Source organism: Choloepus didactylus, chromosome 6 (genome assembly GCF_015220235.1).
Source record: "Choloepus didactylus isolate mChoDid1 chromosome 6, mChoDid1.pri, whole genome shotgun sequence".
In the NCBI taxonomy this organism is placed as follows: domain Eukaryota; kingdom Metazoa; phylum Chordata; class Mammalia; order Pilosa; family Megalonychidae; genus Choloepus; species Choloepus didactylus.
The window spans coordinates 69,736,927-69,760,665 of record NC_051312.1 but is presented as its reverse complement, the minus strand read 5'-3'; the positions used below and the strand labels follow the sequence as shown (position 1 = coordinate 69,760,665).

Genomic DNA, 23,739 nt, shown 5'->3' with positions numbered 1-23,739 from the left:
TGAAACCTCTTTGATTTCTGATATTGGCAATTCTCTCTTTTTCCCTCGGTTAGCTTGACAAGAGGTTTATTAGTTTTATTGACCTTGTCAAAGACCAGCTTATGGTGGTGTCAACTTTTTCTAGTGTTTTCCTGTTTTCAATTTCATTGATTTCTGCTCTGATTTTTATTGTCTTTTATTCAGCTTGTTTTAGGCTTAAATTGCTCTTCTATCTCTACTCTTCTAAAATGGGAGCTTAAGTGACTGACTTGAGGCCTTTCTTTTCTAATATATGCATTTAATGCTATAAATTTCTAAGCACTGTTTTCACTGCATCCCACAAATTTTGATAAGTTGTGTTTTAGTTTCATTGGTTGCTCAAGTAAATACCATGAAATGGGTTGGGTTAAACAATGGGAATTTATTTAGTCACAGTTTGAGGCTGGGAGAAGAGTCCAAATCAAGGTGTCATCAAGGCTGCACTTTCTTCCTGAAGACCGTGGTGTTTTGGGCTGATTGCTGGGGGTTGGTCCATGGCTTGTCACATGGCTCAGCACATAGTGGTGTCTCCTGGTTTCTCCGTTCTCTTCCAGGTTCTGTTGAATTTCAGCTCCTGGCTGCTCCCTGAGGCTTTCTCTCTTTCTGTCTGAATTTCATTCTTCTTATAAAGGACTCCAGTAATGGGATTAAGACCCATCCTGATTGTGCTGGGCCATACCTTAACTGAAGTAACCTCATGACAAGGTCCTACTTCCCATGGGTTCACACCCACAGGAATGAATTAACATGTTTTTCTGGTGAACATACAACTTCAGACCCCTACAAGTTGTATTTTTGTTTTAATTTATTTCAGAATATCTTAAAATTTCTCTTGAGACTTTTTCTTTGACCCATAGGGTATTTAGAAGTATATTTATTGTTTAACTTCCAAATATTTGGGGATTGTCTAGCTGCCTTTCTGATATTGATTTCTAGTTTAATTCCATCTTGATCTCAGAATGTACTATGTGTGATTTCTATTCTTGTAAATTTGTTAAGGTGTATTTTATGGTCCAGAATGTGGTCTCTCTTGGTAAATGTTCCATTTGAACTTTGAAGAATGTATATTCTGCTATTGTGATTTTCTGCATTCTCAGTCTATTACTTACTGACAGAGGGATCTTGAAGTCTCTCACTATATTGGTGGTTTTGTCTATTTCTCCTTTGGTTCTATCAATTTTTGCCTCTTGTACTTTGATGCTCTGTGGTTAGGTGCATACACATTTAAGATTGTTATGTCTTCTTGGAGAATTGACCCCTTTATCATTATGTAACATGCTTCTTTATCTGATAATCTTCCTTGTTCTATAGTCGGCTTTGGAATTAACATAATTACTCCACCTTTCTTATGAGAAAAGTATATCTTTGTATAGAAACTGAGTTTCTTGTAGACAACATATAGTTGTGTCTTGTTTTTTTAATCCATCTGACAATCTTGGTCTTTTAACAGGTTTATTTAGACCATTCCACATTTAAAATGACTATTAACATAATTGATTAATATCCACCATGTTTTAAACTGTTTTCTATTTGCTACATTTGTTCATACCTTCTTCCCACCCACCCCTGCTACCTTTTTCTGCCTTCTGTGGCTTGTAATTGAGCATTGTATATTATTCCATTTTATCTCCCCTCTTAGCATATCAATTGTACTTTAAAAAAATGTTAGCACTTGCTCTACAGTTTATCTTCAAATAATACTATACTGCTTCACATGTAATGTTGGTTCCTTATAGCAAAGTATTTCTAACGCCTTCCTCTCATTCCTTGTGACCTTGGCTGTCAGTCATCTCACTTATCCATATGATAAAATCACCGAATACTATTATTATTGCTTTAAAGAAAAAAATATCTTTTAGATCAATTAAGAATCACAAAAATAAGATGGTATTTTACCTTCTCTGATTCTTTCCTTTCTTTATGTAGGTCCAAATTTCTGACCTATATCATTTTCCTTCTGCCTGAAGATCTTTTAACATTCCTAGGAGAGAAGCTTTGCTGGCAGTAAATTCCCTCAGTTTTTGTTTGTCTGAGAAAGTCTTTATTTCTCCTTCACTTTGAAGGATTATTTCACCAGATATAGAATTCTCAGTTGGTGAGGCTTTTTCTTTCAACACTTTAAATAGTTCACTGCACTTTCTTTTTGCTTATATGGTTCCTATTGAAAAGTAATCTGTAATTCTTACCCTTCTTCCTCCATAGGTTATGGTATTTTTGCCCTCTGGCTTCTTTCAAGATTTTTTCTGTCTTTGGTTTTGTGTAGTCTGAATGTTTTCCTTAAATGTTTGTTTAGGTTTTGGTTTTTCCCCCTGCTTGGTGTTCTCTGAGCTGCCCAGATCTGTTGTTTCATGCTGCCTGTTTTTGTAAATAAAGTCTTATTGGAACATATCTACTCTCATTTGTTTATATATCATCTATGGCTGGTTTCATGCTATAATGGCAGAACTGAGTAGTTGTGACAGAGACCATATGATCCACAAAGCCTAAAATATTTACTCTCTGGCCCTTTACAAACCCCTGTACTTGAGAGTCAAATGACCCAGGTTTCAGTTCTGACTCTGCCATTAACAAGTTATATTACTTTGGGTCAGTCATTTAATCTTTGTGACTTTTAGTTGATACATTTTGGAGGAATTTAACCAGATGCTTTTTGTTGTTCTACCCAGCTCTAGAAATTTATAATTGTCTTTGGCAGTTCTGTTTGAAGATTTATACCCATTTTATTTAGTTAAGAGTAATATATTTTTTGTTACACAGTATTAAAAGATAAGAGAATGTTAGAAGATGTTTTTACATGATTTTATTTATGAATTATCTTTTTTGTGTGTGTGTTTTTTTTGTTTTTTTTTTCAATTTTATTGAGATTGTTCAGATACCATACAATTATCCAAAGATCCAAAGTGTACAATCACTTGCCCCTGGGTACCCTCATATAGCTGTGCATCCATCACACTTAATTTTTGTTCAATTTTTAGAAACTTCTCATTACTCCAGACAAGAAATAAAGTGAAAGATGAAAAAAGAAAAGGAAACTCTAATCCTCCCCTGTCCCTAACCAACCCCCCTCAATTGTTGACTCGTAGTATTGATATAGTGCATTTGTTACTGTTTATGAAAAAATGTTGAAATACTACTATAGTTTGCAATTGGTATATAGTATATAGTTCTTCCCTATATGCCCCTCTATTATTAACTTCTAATTGTATTGTCATACATTTGTTCTGGTTCACGGAAGCGATTTCTAGTATTTGTACAGTTGATCATGGACATTGCCTACCATAGGATTCAGTTTTATACATTCCCATCTTTTGACCTCCAGCTTTCCTTCTGGTGACATATATGACTCTGAGCTTCCCCTTTCCACCTCATTCGCACACCATTCGGCGCTGTTAGTTATTCTCACATCTTGCTACCAACACCCCTGTTCATTTCCAAACATTTAAGTTCATCCTAATTGAACATTCTGTTCATACTAAGCAACCAGTCCCCATTCTTAACCCTCGTCCTATATCTTGGTACCTTATATTTCATGGTCTATGAGTTTACATATTATAATTAATTCCTATCAGTGAGACCCTGCAATAATTGTCCTTATGTGTCTGGCTTATTTCACTCAGTATATTGCCCTCGAGGTTTTGTCATCAACCCATTTTTTTTTTTAATATGGTTTTGTTCGCTCACCATACATTCCAAACCAAGTAAATAATCGATGGCTCTCTGCATGGTCATACATTTATGTGTTCACCACCTTCACCACTATCTATATAAGGGCATCTACATTTCTTCCACAAGGCAGGAGGGAGAGTCAAAGAACGTAGAGAGGCAAAAGAAAGAGGAAAAAAAAATGACAGCTAGGAAGCAGCAAAAGGAAAAATAACCTTAAATCAAAGTAGAATAAAGAATCAGACAATACCACCAATGTCAAGTGTCTAACATGCCTCCCCTATCCCCCCCTCTTATCTGCATTTACCTTAGTATATCACCTTTGTTACATTAAAGGAAGCATAATACAATGATTCTATTAGTTACAGTCTCTGGTTTATGCTGATTGCATCCCTCCCCCAATGCCTCCCCATTTTTAACACCTTGCAAGGTTGACATTTGCTTGTTCTCCCTCGTAAAAGAACATATTTGTACATTTTATCACAATTGTTGAATACTCTAGATTTCACCAAGTTACACGGTCCCAGTCTTTATCTTTCCTCCTTTCTTGTGGTGTCTCACATGCTCCCCACCTTCCTATCTCAACCGTATTCATAGTTACCTTTTTTCAGTGTACTTACATTGTTGTGCTACCAGCTCCCAAAATTGTGTTCCAAACCACGCACTCCTGTCTTCTATCGCCCTGTAGTGCTCCCCTTAGTATTTCCTGTAGGGCAGGTGTCTTGTTCACAAAGTCTCTCATTGTCTGTTTGTCAGAAAATATTTTGAGCTCTCCCTCATATTTGAAGGACAGCTTTGCTGGATATAGGATTCTTGGTTGGCGGTTTTTCTCTTTCAGTATCTTAAATATATCACACCACTTCCTTCTTGCCACCATGGTTTCTGCTGAGAGATCCGCATATAGTCTTATGAAGCTTCCTTTGTATGTAATGGATTGCTTTTCTCTTGCTGCTTTCAGAATTCTCTCTTTGTCTTTGACATTTGATAATCTGATTATTAAGTGTCTTGGCGTAGGCCTATTCAAATTTCTTCTGTTCGGAGTACGCTGTGCTTCTTGGATCTGTAATTTTATGTCTTTCATAAGACATAGGAAATTTTCATTAATTATTTCCTCTATTATTGTTTCTGCCCCCTTTCCCTTCTCTTCTCCTTCTGGGACACCAATGATACGTACATTATTGTACTTTGTTTCATCCTTGAGTTCCCGGAGACATTGCTCATATTTTTTCATTCTTTTCTCCATCTGCTCCTTTGCGTGTAGGCTTTCAGGTGTTTTGTTCTCCAGTTCCTGAGTGTTTTCTTCTGCCTCTTGAGATCTGCTGTTGAATGTTTCCATTGTGTCTTTCATCTCTTGTGCTGTGCCTTTCATTTCCATAGATTCTACTAGTTGTTTTTTTGAACTTTTGATTTCTGCCGTATATATGCCCAGTGTTTCCTTTACAGCCTCTATCTCTTTTGCAATGTCTTCTCTAAACTTTTTGATTTGATTTAGCATTAGTTGTTTAAATTCCTGTATCTCAGTTGAAGTGTGCGTTTGTTCCTTTGACTGGGCCATAACTTTGTTTTTCTTAGTGTAGGTTTTACTTTTCTGTTGTCTAGGCATGGTTTCCTTGGTTATCCAAATTAGGTTTTCCCAGACCAGAACAGGCTCAGGTCCCAGAGGGAAAAAATATTCAGTATCTGGTTTCGCTGTGGGTGTGTCTTAGAAAATTGCTCCACCCTTTGATGCCTCAGGTCACTGCGCTTTTCTGCCCAGCAGATGATGCCTGTTAGCCTATAATTCTTGACTGGTGTGAGGAGGTATGGCCATGTTCCCCCAGGCTCTGGGGTCTGGTTCTGAATGGAAAGGGCCCCACCCCTTTCCTCCTAGAGAAGACAGACCCCCCAGGTGGAGGTCATTAGCATTTCAATGGTCTCTCTCTCTGCTTGTGCTGTCTCCACCCTTCCCCGAGTCACAGCCCTGGAAACTGAATATGACTGGGGCTTTCTCCACTGAGCCAAAAAAGAAACAGATAGTCCCCTTCAGACCCAGTCCAAGGCAATCCTCCGGCTCTCCAAGGTCAGTCGTCACCCAAAGCCTCTGTTTTTTTGGGGATGCGTACCTGTAGTGAGCAGTTCACATTCGCTACTTAAAACCCCAGTTGGAGCTCAGCTGAGCTATATTCGTTTGCTGGGAGAGAGCTTCTCTCTTGCACCACGAGGCTTTGCAGCTCGGGCTATGGGGGAGGGGGTCTCAAGACTTGGATCTGCAGGTTTTACTTACAGATTTTGTGCTGTGTTCTTGGGCATTCCTCCCAATTCAGGTTGGTGTATGATGACTGGATGGTCTTGTTTGTCCCCCTGCAGTTATTCTGGATTATTTACTAGTTGTTTCTGGTTTTTTGTAGTTGTCCCAGGGGGACTCCTTAACTTCCACTCCTCTCTATGCCGCCATCTTGCCCCGCCTCCCATCTGAATTATCTTTTTAGATTTGGATCAAGTCACTCTTCCTACCTGCCTTTCTACTTCTTAGCAATTTATTTGTAATATGAAACTATAGTTATATTTGATAATCTTTACTCTTTTAAGTAGGGTATATTAATCTTTTACTTATAATATGATATATGCAATTATAATTTGCAGGACCTCAAGGTGATTCAGTCTTGTGAGTCTACCACCATTATTGTGGTCTAGAAGTTGCTACCATCAGTTTTCAGAAAAACATATTTCCTTTTGGCTTTGTTAATTATGATGGAACTTTAAAAATAGTATAGCTGTACATGGGCATTCTTTTTCTGTTTTCTTTTTTTTTTAGTATAGGGAGAGCTGGTGATTTCATAAAATATTGTTCGTATCATTCAGTCATAAAATAAATTAAAATAAAATTTTAAAAATTAACTACAATTTAAATTAATTTAAATACTCATAAAGTATAATTCATATGATTGGCAGATGTTTCCAAATTCTTTTAAGGATGTTATTATCTGTGTCCACACTTGCAGAAGGTGCTTTTATGATTTAATATATGAAAACCTATAATAATCAAACATTTACTTCTTAAATTCAAAGTTTTTAATTTAAAATCATTGAGTCACCATGTTTCATAGGTTGTTCAATGCTCTAAACAAATTCTGTATTATAGGTGAATTCTGAAACCTCCCAATCACGTCTGTAATTATTTTAGTTTTAGAAATAGTGGCATTATCAGAGGTTTTCAGAACTTGTTTCCCTCTTGAATTAGTAATAGTAGTCATTTTAAAGTTACTTCCCAGATAAACTGGAATGTCATGAGAGTTTTAGGTAGTTTTACTCAGAATTTTTTTAGCAAAAGATGAAAAAGAAAAACTCTAGTCTTGTAGAAAAGTGAATAAAAGAAAGCTTATTTGTCACAAACTGGGTAATCTGCTCATGTCATACTGCCTGCCTTTTTAACACTTTTGTTTATTTCTGTAAGATTTCAAACTCTTTTAGGAGCTGTAAATCATCTCTCTGATAAATCACCTCTTCTATTTTCTTCTACAAATACTTGACGTTTACTGAAAATAGTTTTTCATTCTAAGGAGTGAAGAATTCTTTACAGAACAGGGAACTATCAAATAATTTTAATTTAATTACAGCTATAGTATGGTTCTGGATTCATTCTTTATATTAGTGAGAGATATCAGATCAATAAATCACTATATCCCAGATATTACTTGAATACATTAGATGGTGTTCTAAATAATTACATCCCTCAACCCTGTAAAGAAAATAGAAGGAATCTTATTTAAATGAAAAATAATGTGTTATTTGGGATTTTTTGATCTTGTTTATGCTTATCCAAACAGCCTTGTTTCCACAGATGCTTCTATTATTTAATTTTTACATAAAGAAATACATTTATATTAATAGATATGCATAGTTCCAAAGGTTATTGCATATTTAGAACATGAAGGAATGCATTGAATGAAATTTGTGAAACTCAGAGCTTGTGGTATATAAAATTATTTAGTGACTTTTCACCTATAATACATAGAACAGCTACTATGTTATGTCACTATGTGTTGATAGAGGATAGGAAATGTACAAATAAGAATTTCAGTACTGTGTTTTTCCTCTTCTCTGAATTATATTTATTTTTTCTTTAGAATTCCTTGATCTATGAGCTCTTTTCTGTTATGGTTCATTCCGGGAGTGCTGCTGGTGGTCATTATTATGCTTGTATAAAGTCATTCAGTGATGAGCAATGGTACAGCTTCAATGATCAGCATGTCAGCAGGGTAAGAAGAGGTTTTTGAAGATTATTGTTCTGAAAGACACAAGTAGAGATGTTTATAATCAATAGCAGTGTGCATTAAAAATGGAATAATCAGTCTGTCCAGTAAAGCATCTTAAGACCCATTCCAAGTCAGTCTTTCATTTTTGCTTTCAACAAATTTCCTGCTTTTGTTTACTGTTATTTTTTGTCTTGTTTTGTTTGTTTGGGGCTTGCTGAATATTTCCAGATATACGCTACCAAGGTTCTTACTGCCCTGAACTTTCATATGTGCTACCTGATTAGGAGCACTAGAATTGACAGTAGCAGCTACTGATTATAATTAATTTTTATGATTTATCTTTGCCTTTTTGGAGATCCATCTTAAAGATATTATATAGCTTTTAACCCTAGGTGAAAAGAATGAGTTACATATTGACATTAATATAATAGTATTATAGATTTTGAAAAAAAAAAGAGAAAATAATGTAACAACTTTATAGATAACACAAGAGGACATTAAGAAAACACATGGTGGATCTTCAGGAAGCAGAGGATATTATTCCAGTGCTTTTGCAAGGTATGTAATTTCCTGATTTTTAGTGTTTATTAGTTAGAATTAATTATATTTTCTCAACAGTGTTTACCATTAAAGATTTAACATAGGGGTCTGCAGACTATGACCCATGGCCCAAATCTGACCCATCATCTGTTTTGGTAAGTTAAGTTTTATTGGAACACAGCCACACCAATTTTTTATATATTGTCTGTGGATGCTTATGTGCTACACCCACAGGGTTGAGCACCTGAGACTGAGCCTGAGATACTTACTACTTAGTCCTTTACAGACAAAAAAGAATACTGACCCTTAACTTTAACTGTAATAGTCATTCAAGGATATGGTTTGTTAAGTACTTTAATATTACAAACAGGAGATATGGAATCTTCTTATAAATGTCTCATTAAAACCAAAGAAATTCTCCTTTTTGTTGAGAATGTTTTAAATGCAAACCTGTCTGAGAGCAGTGGTATGATGATTTTCTAATTGCTTGAAAACAAACAAACAAGATACTATTTTAAATATTTGATCCTAAGAAATGGGATCTTTACAGTCTACTTTTTGTATCTGCTGATCTTTTTTATATTTCTACCAGCTCTACAAATGCATATATGCTGATATATAGACTGAAGGATCCAGCAAGAAATGCAAGTATGTTAACATACAGTTATTTGACTATCATCTGTAATATAAACTAATTTCTTTAAGAAGTTTTACAGCTTTTAAATGATAGGGCAGTTAAACTTTTTGATGCCTGAAAGAATTAATTATCAAGGTCATTATGAAATAATTATTGCCAAGTGGTTAAAAAAATGGGAAAAAAGTTGTTGGATTATATTTTAATATACTAAGAGAGAAACAAAATTTACCCTGCATTAAATAAACTGGATATTTATTTGCAATAAGATTGTATATATGCAGTTTGGTGCAGTGATAATGAACCCAGGCCCATGTAGCAGTCATAGCTCACTAACTGGGTGTCCTAGAGCAAGTTATTTAACCTTTCTAAGTCTTACTTTTCCTCATCTGTAAAATGGGAATACTACTACTTCATGGGTTGTTACAAAAATTAAATGAGGTAATGTATTTTAAACATTTAGTATCATCTCTGGTAAAAACGCAAGTTTAGATTATGTTTGTTTTATTTATTTATTTATTTTAAACCACAAGCCTTTTTGGTATTTTAGTAGCTAAATACTTTGGGAGAATTTATACCCAAAAGAGTGACTTGTCCAAGGCCATAGCTACCTACAGGCAAAGCCAGGATTGTAGTTCATGCTTCCTATTTGATACCCAGTCTTCCAGATACTTCTGACAGTGCAGTAAGTCACCCTTCATTTATCTACTCCTACCTCCACTTTAAATTTGTGATGAAGCACCAGAGGGTACTGTATGATATGATAGGGAATATTTTTTTATTCAATTTCATTTCTAGAAACAGTGATTATATCTTCTATAGAGGCGTAGTGTTTTTTATATAAGTTGTTTTCCCTATTTCATGCCTAATAATCAGTAACATTATTAAACAGAGTCATAATCTTACATTGTCAGTTTTAATTCTTTGAGTTATATATAAAGTTATGGTCATTAAAAAAAACTTTAGTAAAAATAATTATATATATGTTGGTCTATAGTAATCTTTTTTTGTATATGCTGTTTTGATTTCACTGAATGTTTAAAAGTAGCCTCAGAAATGGTAGTCACTTTCCTTTTTCAAATGAATCTTGACATTATATAAAGGGTGAAATTTCACAGGTTAAGGTATTAGTTTTGTGACTAATTTGGTCAGAAGGCAGCTAAAAGACTGCTTTGAGAAAAAAGGAAATATAATAATATTAGTGAATAATAACCAAATAAGTAAGTAGCATTTATACTAGTGAAGTAAGAACAGCAGTTACATCTCAGGTAATAATTCTATGGGGAAGGTGCTATTAATAAGCCTGTTACCGATGAAGAAACCTAGGTCTAGAGAAGTTAAATAACTTGCCCAAGGTCACACAATTAAATGGTGATGACGCTATTTGAGATCAGAAATGATTTTATTTCCCAGTTTCAAAGTGTCCCTTTTCATTCTAGAAATCTTAATCTATATACTAGAGTTTTCCCTGGAGCCAAGAGCCATTTTAGGTAAATATATGGCTTTTCTAAATGTGAGGCCTAACTGTGCCTCATTATCATATACCTCCTCTTCCTTGCCTGAGAGAAGCTCATGTTTCAAGTTGAGAGATTAATGTAATTGAGGTACACTTTGATAGGTGGTGTAGTAGAAGTATATACTGTGGGAACATAGTAGAACAGAATGAGTAAAGTGAACTCAATTTTCATTGACACTATCTTACTCTGTTTTGATTATCATTAGAATTTCTAGAAGTGGATGAATACCCAGAACATATTAAAAATTTGGTGCAGAGAGAGAGAGAGTTGGAAGAACAAGAAAAGAGGCAACGAGAAATTGAGCGCAATACATGCAAGGTATTCCATAATTTTATTTTTCATTAAAAAGTGCTATTAGAGTTTGCTTAACTGTAACTCTCCTAGCTAATTCATTGACGCTGTAGATGTTACACTATCATAATCATTAAGCAGAATAACAACTGTATTACTAAGGAAAGATTTTCTTTTATTTTATGCACTAAATCACCATTAACAGCGATAATACTCAGTGCTGGTGAGAATACAAAGAGATGGACATTCTCATATTCTACTACTAGAAGAATAAATTGGTAAAACCTTTCTGGGTAGAAATTGGGTAGTATGTATCAAGAGCCTTAAACATATTCATATTCTTTTATGTATTACATAATTTCTCTTATGGAAATATTACCTACTGAAATAATCACAGATAATATGAAAATTTTGACCACAGGATATTCATCAAGTATTTTCCAAACTAGAGAAAAATTGGAAACTACCTGAATGTACATCAGTAGAAAAATGATTACATAAAGTATGATATATACTTATAAAGAAACATATAGTTGTTAAAATCAGTGTTTTTGAGTTTTTTAATGATATCAGAATATTTACTAAAAATATAGTATTATTTAGAATATAATACTATATTCTCACTTACAGTATTACGTGAGAAATACACACAAGAGAATGATCCCAATTATGATTTTTAAAATAATGTATTTTGATAATGAGAAAAAAATTGCTGTCCATAAAAGAATTACACTTTAACTCTTGGCCTGCTGAATTGATGATATTTTACATTTTCTAGATAAAATTATTCTGTTTGCATCCTGTGAAGCAAGTAATGATGGAAAATAAATTGGAGGTTCATAAGGATAAGACACTAAAGGAAGCAGTAGAAATGGCGTATAAGGTATGCTTAATTGTGTGGTGAACATTTAATTATTGATATCTCATATAACGGAATTAACAAATCTTCATTACAGTCAATAGTAATGTAAGCACTTGCAGTAACTTTGGCAGCCTGTTTAATATATTTCTTAAAGAATATAGTTTATATCTCTCTATTAGAACATAGTTGTTTTTAAGAACTTTCTCACTCAGAAAGCCATCTTAAACTTTCTAGAACCCAGAATTAGAATTAGAAACAAAATATGTTATTTTTTCTTTCCATTCATTTATTGGATATTATTATTGAGTGCCTACTTCATGAGGCATTAGAGATACAAGAGTGAACAAGACACAGTCACTGTCCTCATGGAACTTATGATACATTGGAAAAACAGAAAATATTTAAACATTGCCGTGTCTAATAATTTTATTGTATAGATGTTATAAAATAAACCAGTAAGATATTGGGAAAATTTGTTAAACATGAGAAGGAGACAGCTATGCAAAAAGTTGGGGACGAATATTCGAAGTAGAGGGAACAGCATGTACAAAACTCTGAGGTGAGAAAGTGGTTGGCCTATTCAAGAAACTGTAAAGGGGACATTGTTTACATTGTTGTGAGTAAGGATAGAGTAGTATAAAATGAAATTAGAGACTTCTATTAGGAATAGAAGTGTTTTGCATTTTGTCTTAAGAATAATGGAATGTTAATAGTGGGTTTTGAAAGTCAAATAGAAAAGGAAACACTTTTACTGGAATTATTCTAAATATCATTTGTCATACTTTATAAATTAAAATTTTTTGTCCATTCCTTGTAAAGGAAGTGACACTATTGCTATCTAGAGAAAAGATTTGTGCACTATATCAGTTCACTTATAATTATATGAAGAGCCAATGAGAGAGCTAAAAATAGCACAAGAGATAACTGACATTGTTTCTCAAAGTGTGGTCCAGCACAACCTGCTCCAAAATCACATTTCTACAAATGAATCAGAATTTCTGAAGTAGAGCCTGGGATTATGAATTATAAATTAATATTCCAGGTGGTTCGTTTTTTATATTTTTTTTTTAACTTTTTATTTCTAAATACTTTCAAACTTATAGGATAGATACAAAAATACTACAAACCTCCTAGAGAAAACTCCAGTATACCTCTATTCCCAGGTATATTCCACCAATTTTAACATTTTGCCACATTTACCACATTATTCTATCTATCTAGCTATCTGTCTCTCTATCAATTCATTTTCTGAACACTTGAATGTAGGTTGTACACGTCTTCTCCTTGAACACTTAATACCTTCATGTACATTTCCTAAGAATAAGGATATTCACTTATGTAACTACCTAAAGTGCAGTTATCAAGTTCAAGAAATTTAACATTGATATAAAGCTTACAGTCTGTATTCCAGTTTTTTCATTTGTCCCTTTGAGCCTTTTCTCTTCCTTGCCCAGTTCCATCCAGGATCATGTACTGCTTTTGATTGTAATTGTCTCTGTATTTGTGCTTATTATTATTTTTTAAATTTTGGGATCATAAACTTTCCCATGTTAACCACTCCCACTGTGAGGTTAATCACAGTCACAATATTGTGGTACCCTCACCACCTTCCATTGCTAAAACTTTCCCATTTCCCCCAACAGAAACCTTATATCCATTATGCATTATCTTCCCCCTGCCCCCCACCCTTAGCAACCTGTACCCTAATTTCTATTTCTATGAGCTTGCATATTCCCTGATATTTTCATTACAGTTACTGTGGGGCTTAAATTAACATCCTAAATCTATCACAATCTCATTTGCATTAATAACAACATCAATATACACAAACTTTGTTCCTGTACCCCTCCTTACCCCCACCTTTATGTTGTTCTTGTCACAAATTACGTTTATACATTTTGAGTCCCAAAGCACTGATTTATCATTGCATTTTATGCTTTGCCTTTTAGATACTGTTGGAAGTAAAAAGTGGAGTTACAAACCAAAAATACAGTAGTAGTAGCATTTAATTTACCTGTTGTTACCCTCACCGAAGATCTTGATTTCTTCATATAACTTCAGTCTGTTGTCCATCGTCCTTTCCTTTCAACCTTCAGAACTCGCTTTAACGTTTCTAGCAGCACTGGTTTAATGGTGGAAAGCTCCCTCAGCTTTTGCTTATCTGAGAATGTCTTAATCCCTCCCTCATTGTTGAAAGACAGTTTTGCCAGATATAGAATTCTTGGTTGGCAGTTTTTTGCTTTCAGCACTTTAAATACGTCATCCCACTGCCTCTTGCCACCATGGTTTCCAGTGAGAAACTGGCTTAATCTTTTTGTGGCCCCCTTGTGTGTGACATGTTGCATCTGTCTTGTGGCTTTCAGAATTCTCTCTTTAACTTTGGCATTCAGAAGTTTGATTATAATATGCTGTGGCATGGGTCTGTTTGTGTTATCCTGTTTGGAGTTTGTTCAGCATCTTGGATGTGCCAGGTGATTCTTTGGCATACTAAAGTTTGAGAACCACTTGTATTATGCACCTGGCCCTTTGCAGCACTTACAGTTTTGAAATTTTGCATTTAATTTTGTAACTGTTTTAAACTAATAATACTGTCCTTCAGTAGAATATACACACAAGGATGAAGACTGTTCTGGTTTTACTCACCATTGCATTTCCAGTTCTTTTGCCTAGTACATAGGAGAATCAAAGTTGAATGGGTATGTGAATGAATGAACAAACAGTAAAATGGATGAATGGATTCCCCTCATTGTGGTAAAAATTCCTTAAGCATAAATTGCAAGCATCATCTTAGCAAAACAGTAGTGAAAACAAATTAATGTAAAATGAAGAAAACCTCTAAACAACAAAACAGTTTTAAACAGTAAGGTCAATGCATATGTTGGTGATGGCAGTAAGGGTAATTTATATTCCACCAGTTTTAATGCAGGAAGAAAACATTGTCTTGAAAGTAGGAAGTAAAAGTTCACAAATAGGAGTCCAATAAGAGAAGACAAAAATAATTCAGTCATATGTGCCAAACAAAGCTCTCCATCTCGGGGTGGAGAACAAGAAGTGGTGGAAGTAGGGGATAAGTGGGACATACCAAAGCTTAACAAGTATTTCTTTAAAATCATAATCACAGGCCTTAAACAGGCATTGACTACTTCCAAGCAGTCCTACTATGTTTCTCCAGTAGGTTCAATTTTCCACTTAAAAGATGTTGCATCCAGGGTGTGTCATCTACTAGGAATAAGAGCTAGAAGGAAATTTTATGATAGGAATTTGTATGCAATGAGCTGTTAAGTGTTCTGGAAGCTAATATCAAAGGGATGGGTAGTGTAGAGAGGAATGGGGTCCACATGGGAGACACAGAGCTATGACTTTTGTGGTGGCTCTAAGAGGCCACTATCCTCCTATACTGAGGAAGATAGGTACTAAATCCATAGGTTATCAATTCTACTCTAAATTGGATTAAAAAAACAAAAGATGCATATTCCAGTTGGTCATTTCCCTTTGTGTTTCTAGCTTAGCGATTCTAAGAGTAATAGCTTATATAATACATTGATTTTTGTGTCCTTCTGAAGTTTGAAATGTTAACTTTTAACCAAAAATGTCTTTTAAATGTTTTAGTCCATTGTTTGTATGATTTAGGGGATAATGAAGCACAGTCACTTAAAAATAGGATTTAAATTATGCCGTTGAGCTTTGATGCAAATCATAAATATGTGGATTTTATTGTTTGTTAGGACCTATAGGTAGTTACAGTTACACACTAGACTAAAGCACTAAATATATTTTTTTCTTTTTGCTGGGGGTTGTTTTCTTTTAGATGATGGATTTAGAAGAGATCATTCCCTTGGATTGCTGTCGCCTTGTTAAATATGATGAGTTTCATGATTATCTAGAACGATCATATGAAGGAGAAGAAGATACACCAATGGGACTTCTGCTAGGTGGAGTTAAATCAACATATATGTTTGATCTGCTGTTGGAGACGAGAAAACCTGATCAAATTTTCCAATCTTATAAACCTGGAGGTAAGGAATTTTACATTATTTTGACTTTTATTGGTCTCAAAATTGTTCATGAGAAAAGTTTTTTTATTTGTTTATAGTTAAACATCATTGTAAATTTTTTATATGTTCTTATAATGTAGAATAATTTTGATAGGTTAGGAAGTAGTCAGCACAAGCTTGGAATTAAGTTCTAAATGACTTCCAAATTACTGTACACAATACTGGATCATTCAGTACTGAATCCTTCTGGAAGCTATAATTCCCTGAAGTTATTGCTGATCCCTTAGGAGACACCCTCTTCTCCCCACCCCATGTAGAGAAACCTCTGATCTAAAAAGTTGTGTTCCCATAAAGTCTCAGAAGTAGAATCTCTTTTTGGGGGTCTTTTGGGATGGATGGATTCATAACCCCATTACTGCCAACATTTTTTTATTTTTTTCCCATTCTTTCCTTCTCTACAGATTCCAGGACTTCAGCTTCTGCCTTCTTCATTAAGTCTATCACATTCACTCAGTCCCTTGAATATTTTTCTTTATTTGAGGTTGATTAGAAAAAAAAATACCATGCCCCTAATTATACTCCAGATAGTCTGTAAACACAGTACATGGACTTTCTCATGTCCAAGATTTTCTAGTGATCATTATAAATTGTAGCAAATAGGGGAAAGTCAAAATGTTTAAATAATTTTACAAATTCTTACTGTTGTTATCTTGACCCTCACTCCCTTGTATCGGTAGTTAATTAAAATTCAAACTTATGTCCTCTGCTTTTATTCCTAAAAGTTGAATTTATGAAATCTTCTACCATTTCAAATGCTGTTTTTCTATGGATCCTGAAGACTTCCTTTTTCTGTGAAGGCCCCTATTTCTAAAGTAGGTTAAGTGTAGTATTCTTTTAAGGGACCTACCTTTCTTTAATAGAAAAATACCATTTTTTGAAAACTTGTTAATGCCACTTCAGTCAGATTGCATGTTAGGAGTTCCTTGGGAGCATTTCCTTGCAGATTATTTTTGAGCTAGGTAGAAAAAAAAGATTAAAACTATTAAATTATAATATGAGTTAGCAGTAATGCCACTTTTTAAAAAGAACTCTAAATGTGAGTTTGGTTTATAAGACTTACAGATAAAGTGATCTCCTTTATTCCTTAGTTAAGATCTTAAAGCATTTTGTCAGATTTAGATTAGCAGCAACATAGGGAAAAAAACTGAGGATTGACATGTAAGACATACAAGAGGTTAAAACATTTAAGCCAGAGGAATAAATGCTTTATTAAATGTAGTATTCAAAGATTATTTTTCTGGAGACTAAGAATTTAGTTATACATGATCTCCTGAAAACAGAAGAGGAAAAATGGAATTCTATTTTAATTTGAAGGATTTAAGTGAAAAAAACAAACATGTAAACCAGAACAGTTTTTGTGCAGTAGAATCGCCCATGGGATGTAGAGAATATTATTTTGAAGAGAAAAAGTCTCTGTTTATGAACAAGGTTTTGAATAGTTTAAGATTGTTTAAAAGCAGGTGTGGGGGTGGGGGGTGCTATTTTGGGGATTTGTTTTGTAGTCTCTAGTTATATTTATTTAGTGTTGTGGTTTTGGTCTGTTTTGGAACTTTGATTCTGTATTTTTAATATGCTTGACAAACTTGACAGTGGTATGTTTTACAAATTTTTTTTAAATTTCATTTTGACTTTTCTGAGTAATTTATCATGTATAGGTCAAAAAGTAATGCTTCTAATGAAAATTACTGTTTAACATTTTCTAAAAAAAATCTAGGAGAACATTTTTTTATTAGCCTCATTTCCATTTCTTTATATGTGTTTATCTTGATAATTGTGAAGGAGCAATTGTTAACATGTGTATCACAGATCTACCTTTTTGGTATTTAGAAAAATGCTATCTTTGCCATCTATTAGAAACATATTTGCATTGCTCGTGTGAAATTCATTTTTAAAAAATAACCTCTAATTCTATTTTTATGTCTTCAAATGTGATAGAAGTGATGGTGAAAGTTCATGTTGTTGATCTAAAGGCAGAAACTGTAGCTGCTCCTATAACTGTGCGAGCTTACTTAAATCAGACAGTTACAGAATTCAAACAACTTATTTCCAAGGTAAGTTTTGCAGTTGGTCAGGGAAGATTTTTTTTTTTTTTTAATCTTTATTTTATTGAGATATATTCACATACCACGCAGTCATACAAAACAAATCGTACTTTCGATTGTTTACAGTACCATTACATAGTGGTACATTCATCACCCAAATCAATCCCTGACACCTTCATTAGCACAGACACAAAAATAACAAGAATAATAATTAGAGTGAAAAAGAGCAATTGAAGTAAAAAAGAACACTGGGTACCTTTGTCTGTTTGTTTCCTTCCCCTATTTTTCTACTCATCCATCCATAAACTAGACAAAGTGGAGTGTGGTCCTTATGGCTTTCCCAATCCCATTGTCACCCCTCATAAGCTACATTTTTATGCAACTGTCTTCGAGATTCATGGGTTCTGGGTTGTAGTTTGATAGTTTCAGGTATCCACCACCAGCTACCCCAATTCTTTAGAACCTAAAAAGGGTTGTCTAAATTGTGCATAAGAGTGCCCACCAGAGTGACCTCTCGGCTCCTTTTGGATTCTCTCTTCCACTGAAGCTTATTTCATTTCCTTTCACATCCCCCTTTTGGTCAAGAAGATGTTCTCCGTCCCACGATGCCAGGTCTACATTCCTCCCCGGGAGTCATATTCCACGTTGCCAGGGAGATTCACTCCCCTGGGTGTCTGATCCCACTTAGGGGGGAGGGCAGTGATTTCACCTTTCAAGTTGGCTTAGCTAGAGAGACAGGGCCACATCTGAGCAACAAAGAGGCATTCGGGAGGAGGCTCTTAGGCACAACCATAGGGAGGCCTAGCCTCTCCTTTGCAGCAACCGTCTAGGGAAGATTTTTTAGTGCCTGCTATATGCAAGGCACTGTGTGTTAGTTATGAGTAAAATATAGGCTACCTCAAGGAGCCAATATTTATAATTAGGAGAGGACACTTCAAATAGAAGAAACAGGTTGAACACTGTACGGAGGTAAGAAAGTGTGAGGCCGCTGGATGTAACAATCAACTTGTATATTTTGGCTGCATTTTTGTAAAATAAAAGATTGGAAATGTAAGTTCATTTTATTTCATGGAGGACTTGAAACAGTAAACACAAAAGTTTGGGCTCTGTTAGGCGTAGCCCTCAGGAAGTACGGTTTTTAGCTTCTTTTCTTTCTTTCTTTTATAAGTATGGCAGTGGTATGATCAGAGTTCTGTTGTACAGTGCTTAGTCTAGCAACACTAGACTGGTGTTCCAGATGGAGTGAGGGAGGTATTAGGAAGTGGATGAGAAGGCTGTTGAAACAATTCAGGTGAAAGCATATAACTGGAAATGAGAGAAGGCATAGACTGTGGAAGATATTATACAATAGAATCAGTAGGAATTGTGGTTGGTAAATGTCAGGGTAAGGTAGAAGTACATATGACCTGAGGGTTTCAAACGTGGGTAGCCAGAAAGGTAGTGATATATTAACAGGGATACAGGAGAAAGGTAGAGAAGCAGATTTGACCCAGAAGGTGATGAATTAAATGTTGGCCTTTTTACATGGGTTAGGGATTAAAAGAAAATAAACTCATTCAAAATTTTTGAGCTGGAAAATATGATGATGAAACCTTTTAGAATTCCTTGTGCAATATGACTAGTCCAGTCCAGAGAAGTGACTATTATCCTTTCAGTGGTCTTGTACTTTGTAGAACCTTGTGGATGCTGTGAAATGCACTTGCACACACAAACATAGGTCTCTGAACCCCAGGTTAAAAATCCTTGGTGTAGTGGAAATTGCTCAGTAGCTGTGAGCCAGGAAGTTGAGTCCAGTTTCCAATCTCATTCATCTTATGGTAGTCAAGTCTTTCATCTCCAAATCTGAGGATTTTTAACAGCTGTGTTAACAGGGTTGTTGTGACCATTAATTTAAAAAAAAGAAAAAATGCTCTGTATGTGGGGGGGAGAAGGGAGTAAAAGACTATATAAAAGTTGGTGGTTATAATAATTATTGTTTCTCTCATTATTATGTTAAAAAAAATGACTTCTAACATTTTTTGCCAAAGAAATAGCCAGGAAACAAATCATGTTGCAAAGTTATATTTTATGATTAAATTGCTCATAAATAAATACCATGTTACTGTAGTTGCTTCTTACATTTTTAAACTGTAAATGCCAAATGTAAAAGCAATTCAATTTAATCTAGATTATAAACTTTAAGGAAGAATACAAAAGAAACACAAGACATCCCTTCCCTGAAGAAGCTAATAATCTTGTTGGGAAAAAATATGTCTTATAGGAAATAAAGACAATTATAAAACACTGTGTCAAAAATCACAAAATTTTAAAGTATAACTATACTTCATAAGAATTAGGTATTTGTATCCATATTTGATATGTTGTATTGAGAACAAATCATGTTTTTTAAAATGTAAATCATTTGTATCTGCTCATTTCATGAGAAATTCATAAAATGACAAAAAAATTAAAGATGTGGGATTTTAGAATAAATTTCACTGATTTAATCTCATTTTCAACAGAAGAAAATTGATTTAGCAAAATATTAACAGCTATTCATAGAATACAGAGGAGCCCATGAAAAGCCAAGAAGTTAAATTAGCTGTTGGTTTGGCTTCAGCTCTCACAGATTTTTTTGAATCAAATCATCTTATTTACTTGGCAAGTTTGAAAGGAATCAAATTTTTAGTGAAAAAATCGCTTTCTTTAAAATAGTTTCAGGGCATACATTTATAACTGATACTTTTTTCTTGTGCTTTGCTGCATAATTAATGGATAGAACTAATAATTTTTCCTTTAGAGTCTTAAAAAATAGGAAAACTTATAAAATTACTTCTGTTAATTTTTTGTCTGTTATTTTTCAAGAACTTAGCAATATCTTGTTTTCCCATATTTCCAAGTCAAACAGAATTATTTTTGAAAGAGTACTTTTTTATTAAATTACTTTCATTACAGGCCATCTATTTACCTGCTGAAACAATGAGAATAGTGCTGGAACGCTGCTATAATGATTTGCGTCTTCTCAGCGTGTCCAGTAAAACCCTCAAAGCAGAAGGTTTTTTTAGGAGTAACAAGGTATGTCTTTTATTTTTATTACTCTTTTCTATGCTGGTGTATTAGGAAATGAAATTAAGTTCAGACTTACAATCCTGGCCTCCAGAGCTCTCCTCCATCTGTCTGTAATTTATCTTTTAAATCTCACATCCTCCCAACAATTATCTTCTATTGTAATAAGGTCAAATCAGTCTACTCTTTTTTTCTCTAAATCAGTCTTGCTGGTTTTTCTCTTCTTTGCTTTCATTCATGGGCTACCACCCACCTGGAGTGTTCTTCCCCCTCTTCCTGCATTTTTTTTCAAGCCCAAGATTAGACCTACTTCTTTTGTGACGCTTTCTGACCATTTCTGATGGTTATGTCCTCTGAATTTGGGTCATTCTTGAGCTTCTTCCATAAGGCAGTACTTCATGGTGAAAGTCAGAGGCATGCCTAGGATACAGAAAATTATAATCTTTATTATAATTACTGAATAGTATTAGGGTTATCTCTTTATGCAAAACCCAACACGCTATTGATATTGCCAAATGTATGTATAAGAATTTTGTTTAAAAACAAAATTACTGTGGAGAATTTCAAGCATATACAAAAGTAGAGAAAATAGTGTAATTAACCCCCATATATCCATTGCCCAGCTTCTAAAATTGTCAACTCATTTCATCTATATTTATCCAACCATTACCCCCCAGATTATTTGTAACACATCCCCAGCATCACTAACATTTTATCCATAAACAATTGTAATGTGTATCTCTAAAAGATGAGAGAGACCTCTGTTTAAAAACACAACCACAATTACATTACACCTAAAAAGTAATAAAAATTCCTTACTATCATTATCGAGCCTGTATTCAGACTTTCTTGATTATCTTGCAAAACAATTTTTTCCAATAAGATTTGTTTGGTCAAATTAGGATCCAAATATAGTCCATAATATATCTCTTTGTCTATTATTATTTACAGAGTCCCCTATATCTTTTTTGTTTGTTTGCAATTTGTCTGTTGAAAAACTAGGTCTTGGATCCGTTAGATTTTTCTGCAACCTGGATTTTGGTAATTGTATTCCTTAAGTGTCTTTATACATGTTCTTCTACCTATATTCGTGCTAAACTTGCTAAAGTTTTATTTCCTGAAGAGCAGCATGTTGAATACCAGAATTTTCTGAAATGGACAACCCAATAATAAGGTGTATGTATATGTCCACTTTATCTTAGCACAGTTTTATGGCAACTTACAAAGACATATGAACCTAATGTTTAGTCTCCAAACAATGTATGTTTTCTTTAGAAACTTCACTTTGCTTTCCCTTTGTCATCCCCAAATTTGTAACTTATGATATACTGTTCTCTGTTGATATGATACTATTTTTATGGTGAATGAGAATATGACTAAAATTATGGTGTAATATAACTCTTTGACTTACTATTTAGGTATTTGTTGAAAGTTCTGAGACTTTGGATTACCAGATGGCCTTTACAGACTCTCATTTACGGAAACTCCTGGATCGTCATGCAAATACAATCAGATTATTTGTTTTGTTACCTGAACAATCCCCAGGTTCTTATTCCAAAAGGACAGCATACCAGAAAGCTGGGGGAGATTCTGGTAATGGAGATGATTGTGGACGAGTTAAAGGACCGGCAGGGAGCCTAAAGTCTGTGGAAGCTATTCTAGAAGAAAGCACTGAAAAACTCAAAAGCTTGTCATTACAGCAGCAGCAGGATGGGGATAATGGGGACAGTAGCAAGAGTACTGAGACAAGTGACTTTGAAAACATTGAATCACCTCTCAATGAGAGGGACTCGTCAGCATCAGTAGATAATAGAGAACTTGACCAGCATATTCAAACTTCTGATCCAGAAAATTTTCAGTCTGAAGAACGATCAGACTCGGATGTAAATAATGACAGGAGTACAAGTTCTGTGGACAGTGATATTCTTAGCTCCAGTCATAGCAGTGATACTTTGTGCAATGCAGATAATGCTCAGATCCCTTTGGCTAATGGACTTGACTCTCATAGTATCACAAGTAGTAGAAGAACTAAAGCAAATGAAGGGAAAAAAGAGACATGGGATACAGCAGAAGAAGACTCTGGAACCGACAGTGAATATGATGAGAGTGGCAAGAGTAGGGGAGAAATACAATACATGTATTTCAAAGCAGAACGCTATGCCGCAGATGAAGGTTCTGGGGAAGGACATAAATGTATGTACTTAAGAAGAAAATGGCTATTTGAAACTGTCAATTTTTCTTTTTTTTTTTTTTTTAATTTTTAGTTAAGAATCAGCTAAGAGGTACTTCATTCTAAAACCGCCTATAACCTGCTGGATTATAAGATTATTCTCTATTGCCTTTGCTTTTATTTTCAATGCAGTTATAGTAGAGAATGTTCTTAGACCTATGTAACACATTAGACCTTTATGACAGTAATTATGCCAGAACTCTGGTGAGATAAAAAAATAAGCTAAAAAAAAAAATCAATATTAGGAAAGAATTATGATAAAAGCACTAAGGAAAAAAATTAAGGAATAGTTTAAAAAGTAAATAATATATCAACAACAACAACAAAAGTTCAGAACACTTAGAAATCTTAATATTCAGTGCCCAGGAAAATTTATTTGTGCATCCCTTCCCTTCCCCCCACCCCCAATACAAATAGCAACTCCCTTCTTACAGCCCCCCCAGAAGTTTATAACTGGGAACATTAGAAGAAGGAAAGGGGCTTTAAAAAAAAAGAAAAAAAAATGGTTCTTTGAAGTAAATGCCAGGCAAGATATAAACTAGAAATTACCAATTGCATAATCTCAAAAAGATGGAGGAAATCTTATATGTTATTTTGGGCTGAATAA

At 34.4% G+C, this 23,739-nt stretch overlaps 1 protein-coding gene across 2 annotated transcripts in view; it reads left to right on the top strand.

Moving 5' to 3' along the window:
- The window catches only part of USP47 (ubiquitin specific peptidase 47), a 171,719-nt gene that overhangs the window by 133,633 nt on the left and 14,347 nt on the right, over positions 1–23,739 (top strand). For both annotated transcript variants that reach the window (XM_037839958.1, XM_037839959.1), the window contains exons 12-20: positions 7,788–7,919; positions 8,398–8,474; positions 9,049–9,104; positions 10,813–10,925; positions 11,677–11,781; positions 15,569–15,776; positions 17,751–17,866; positions 20,792–20,911; positions 22,321–23,095. In XM_037839958.1, the coding sequence (XP_037695886.1) occupies positions 7,788–7,919; positions 8,398–8,474; positions 9,049–9,104; positions 10,813–10,925; positions 11,677–11,781; positions 15,569–15,776; positions 17,751–17,866; positions 20,792–20,911; positions 22,321–23,095 (1,702 nt within the window). The remainder of the gene's footprint in view (positions 1–7,787; positions 7,920–8,397; positions 8,475–9,048; positions 9,105–10,812; positions 10,926–11,676; positions 11,782–15,568; positions 15,777–17,750; positions 17,867–20,791; positions 20,912–22,320; positions 23,096–23,739) is intronic.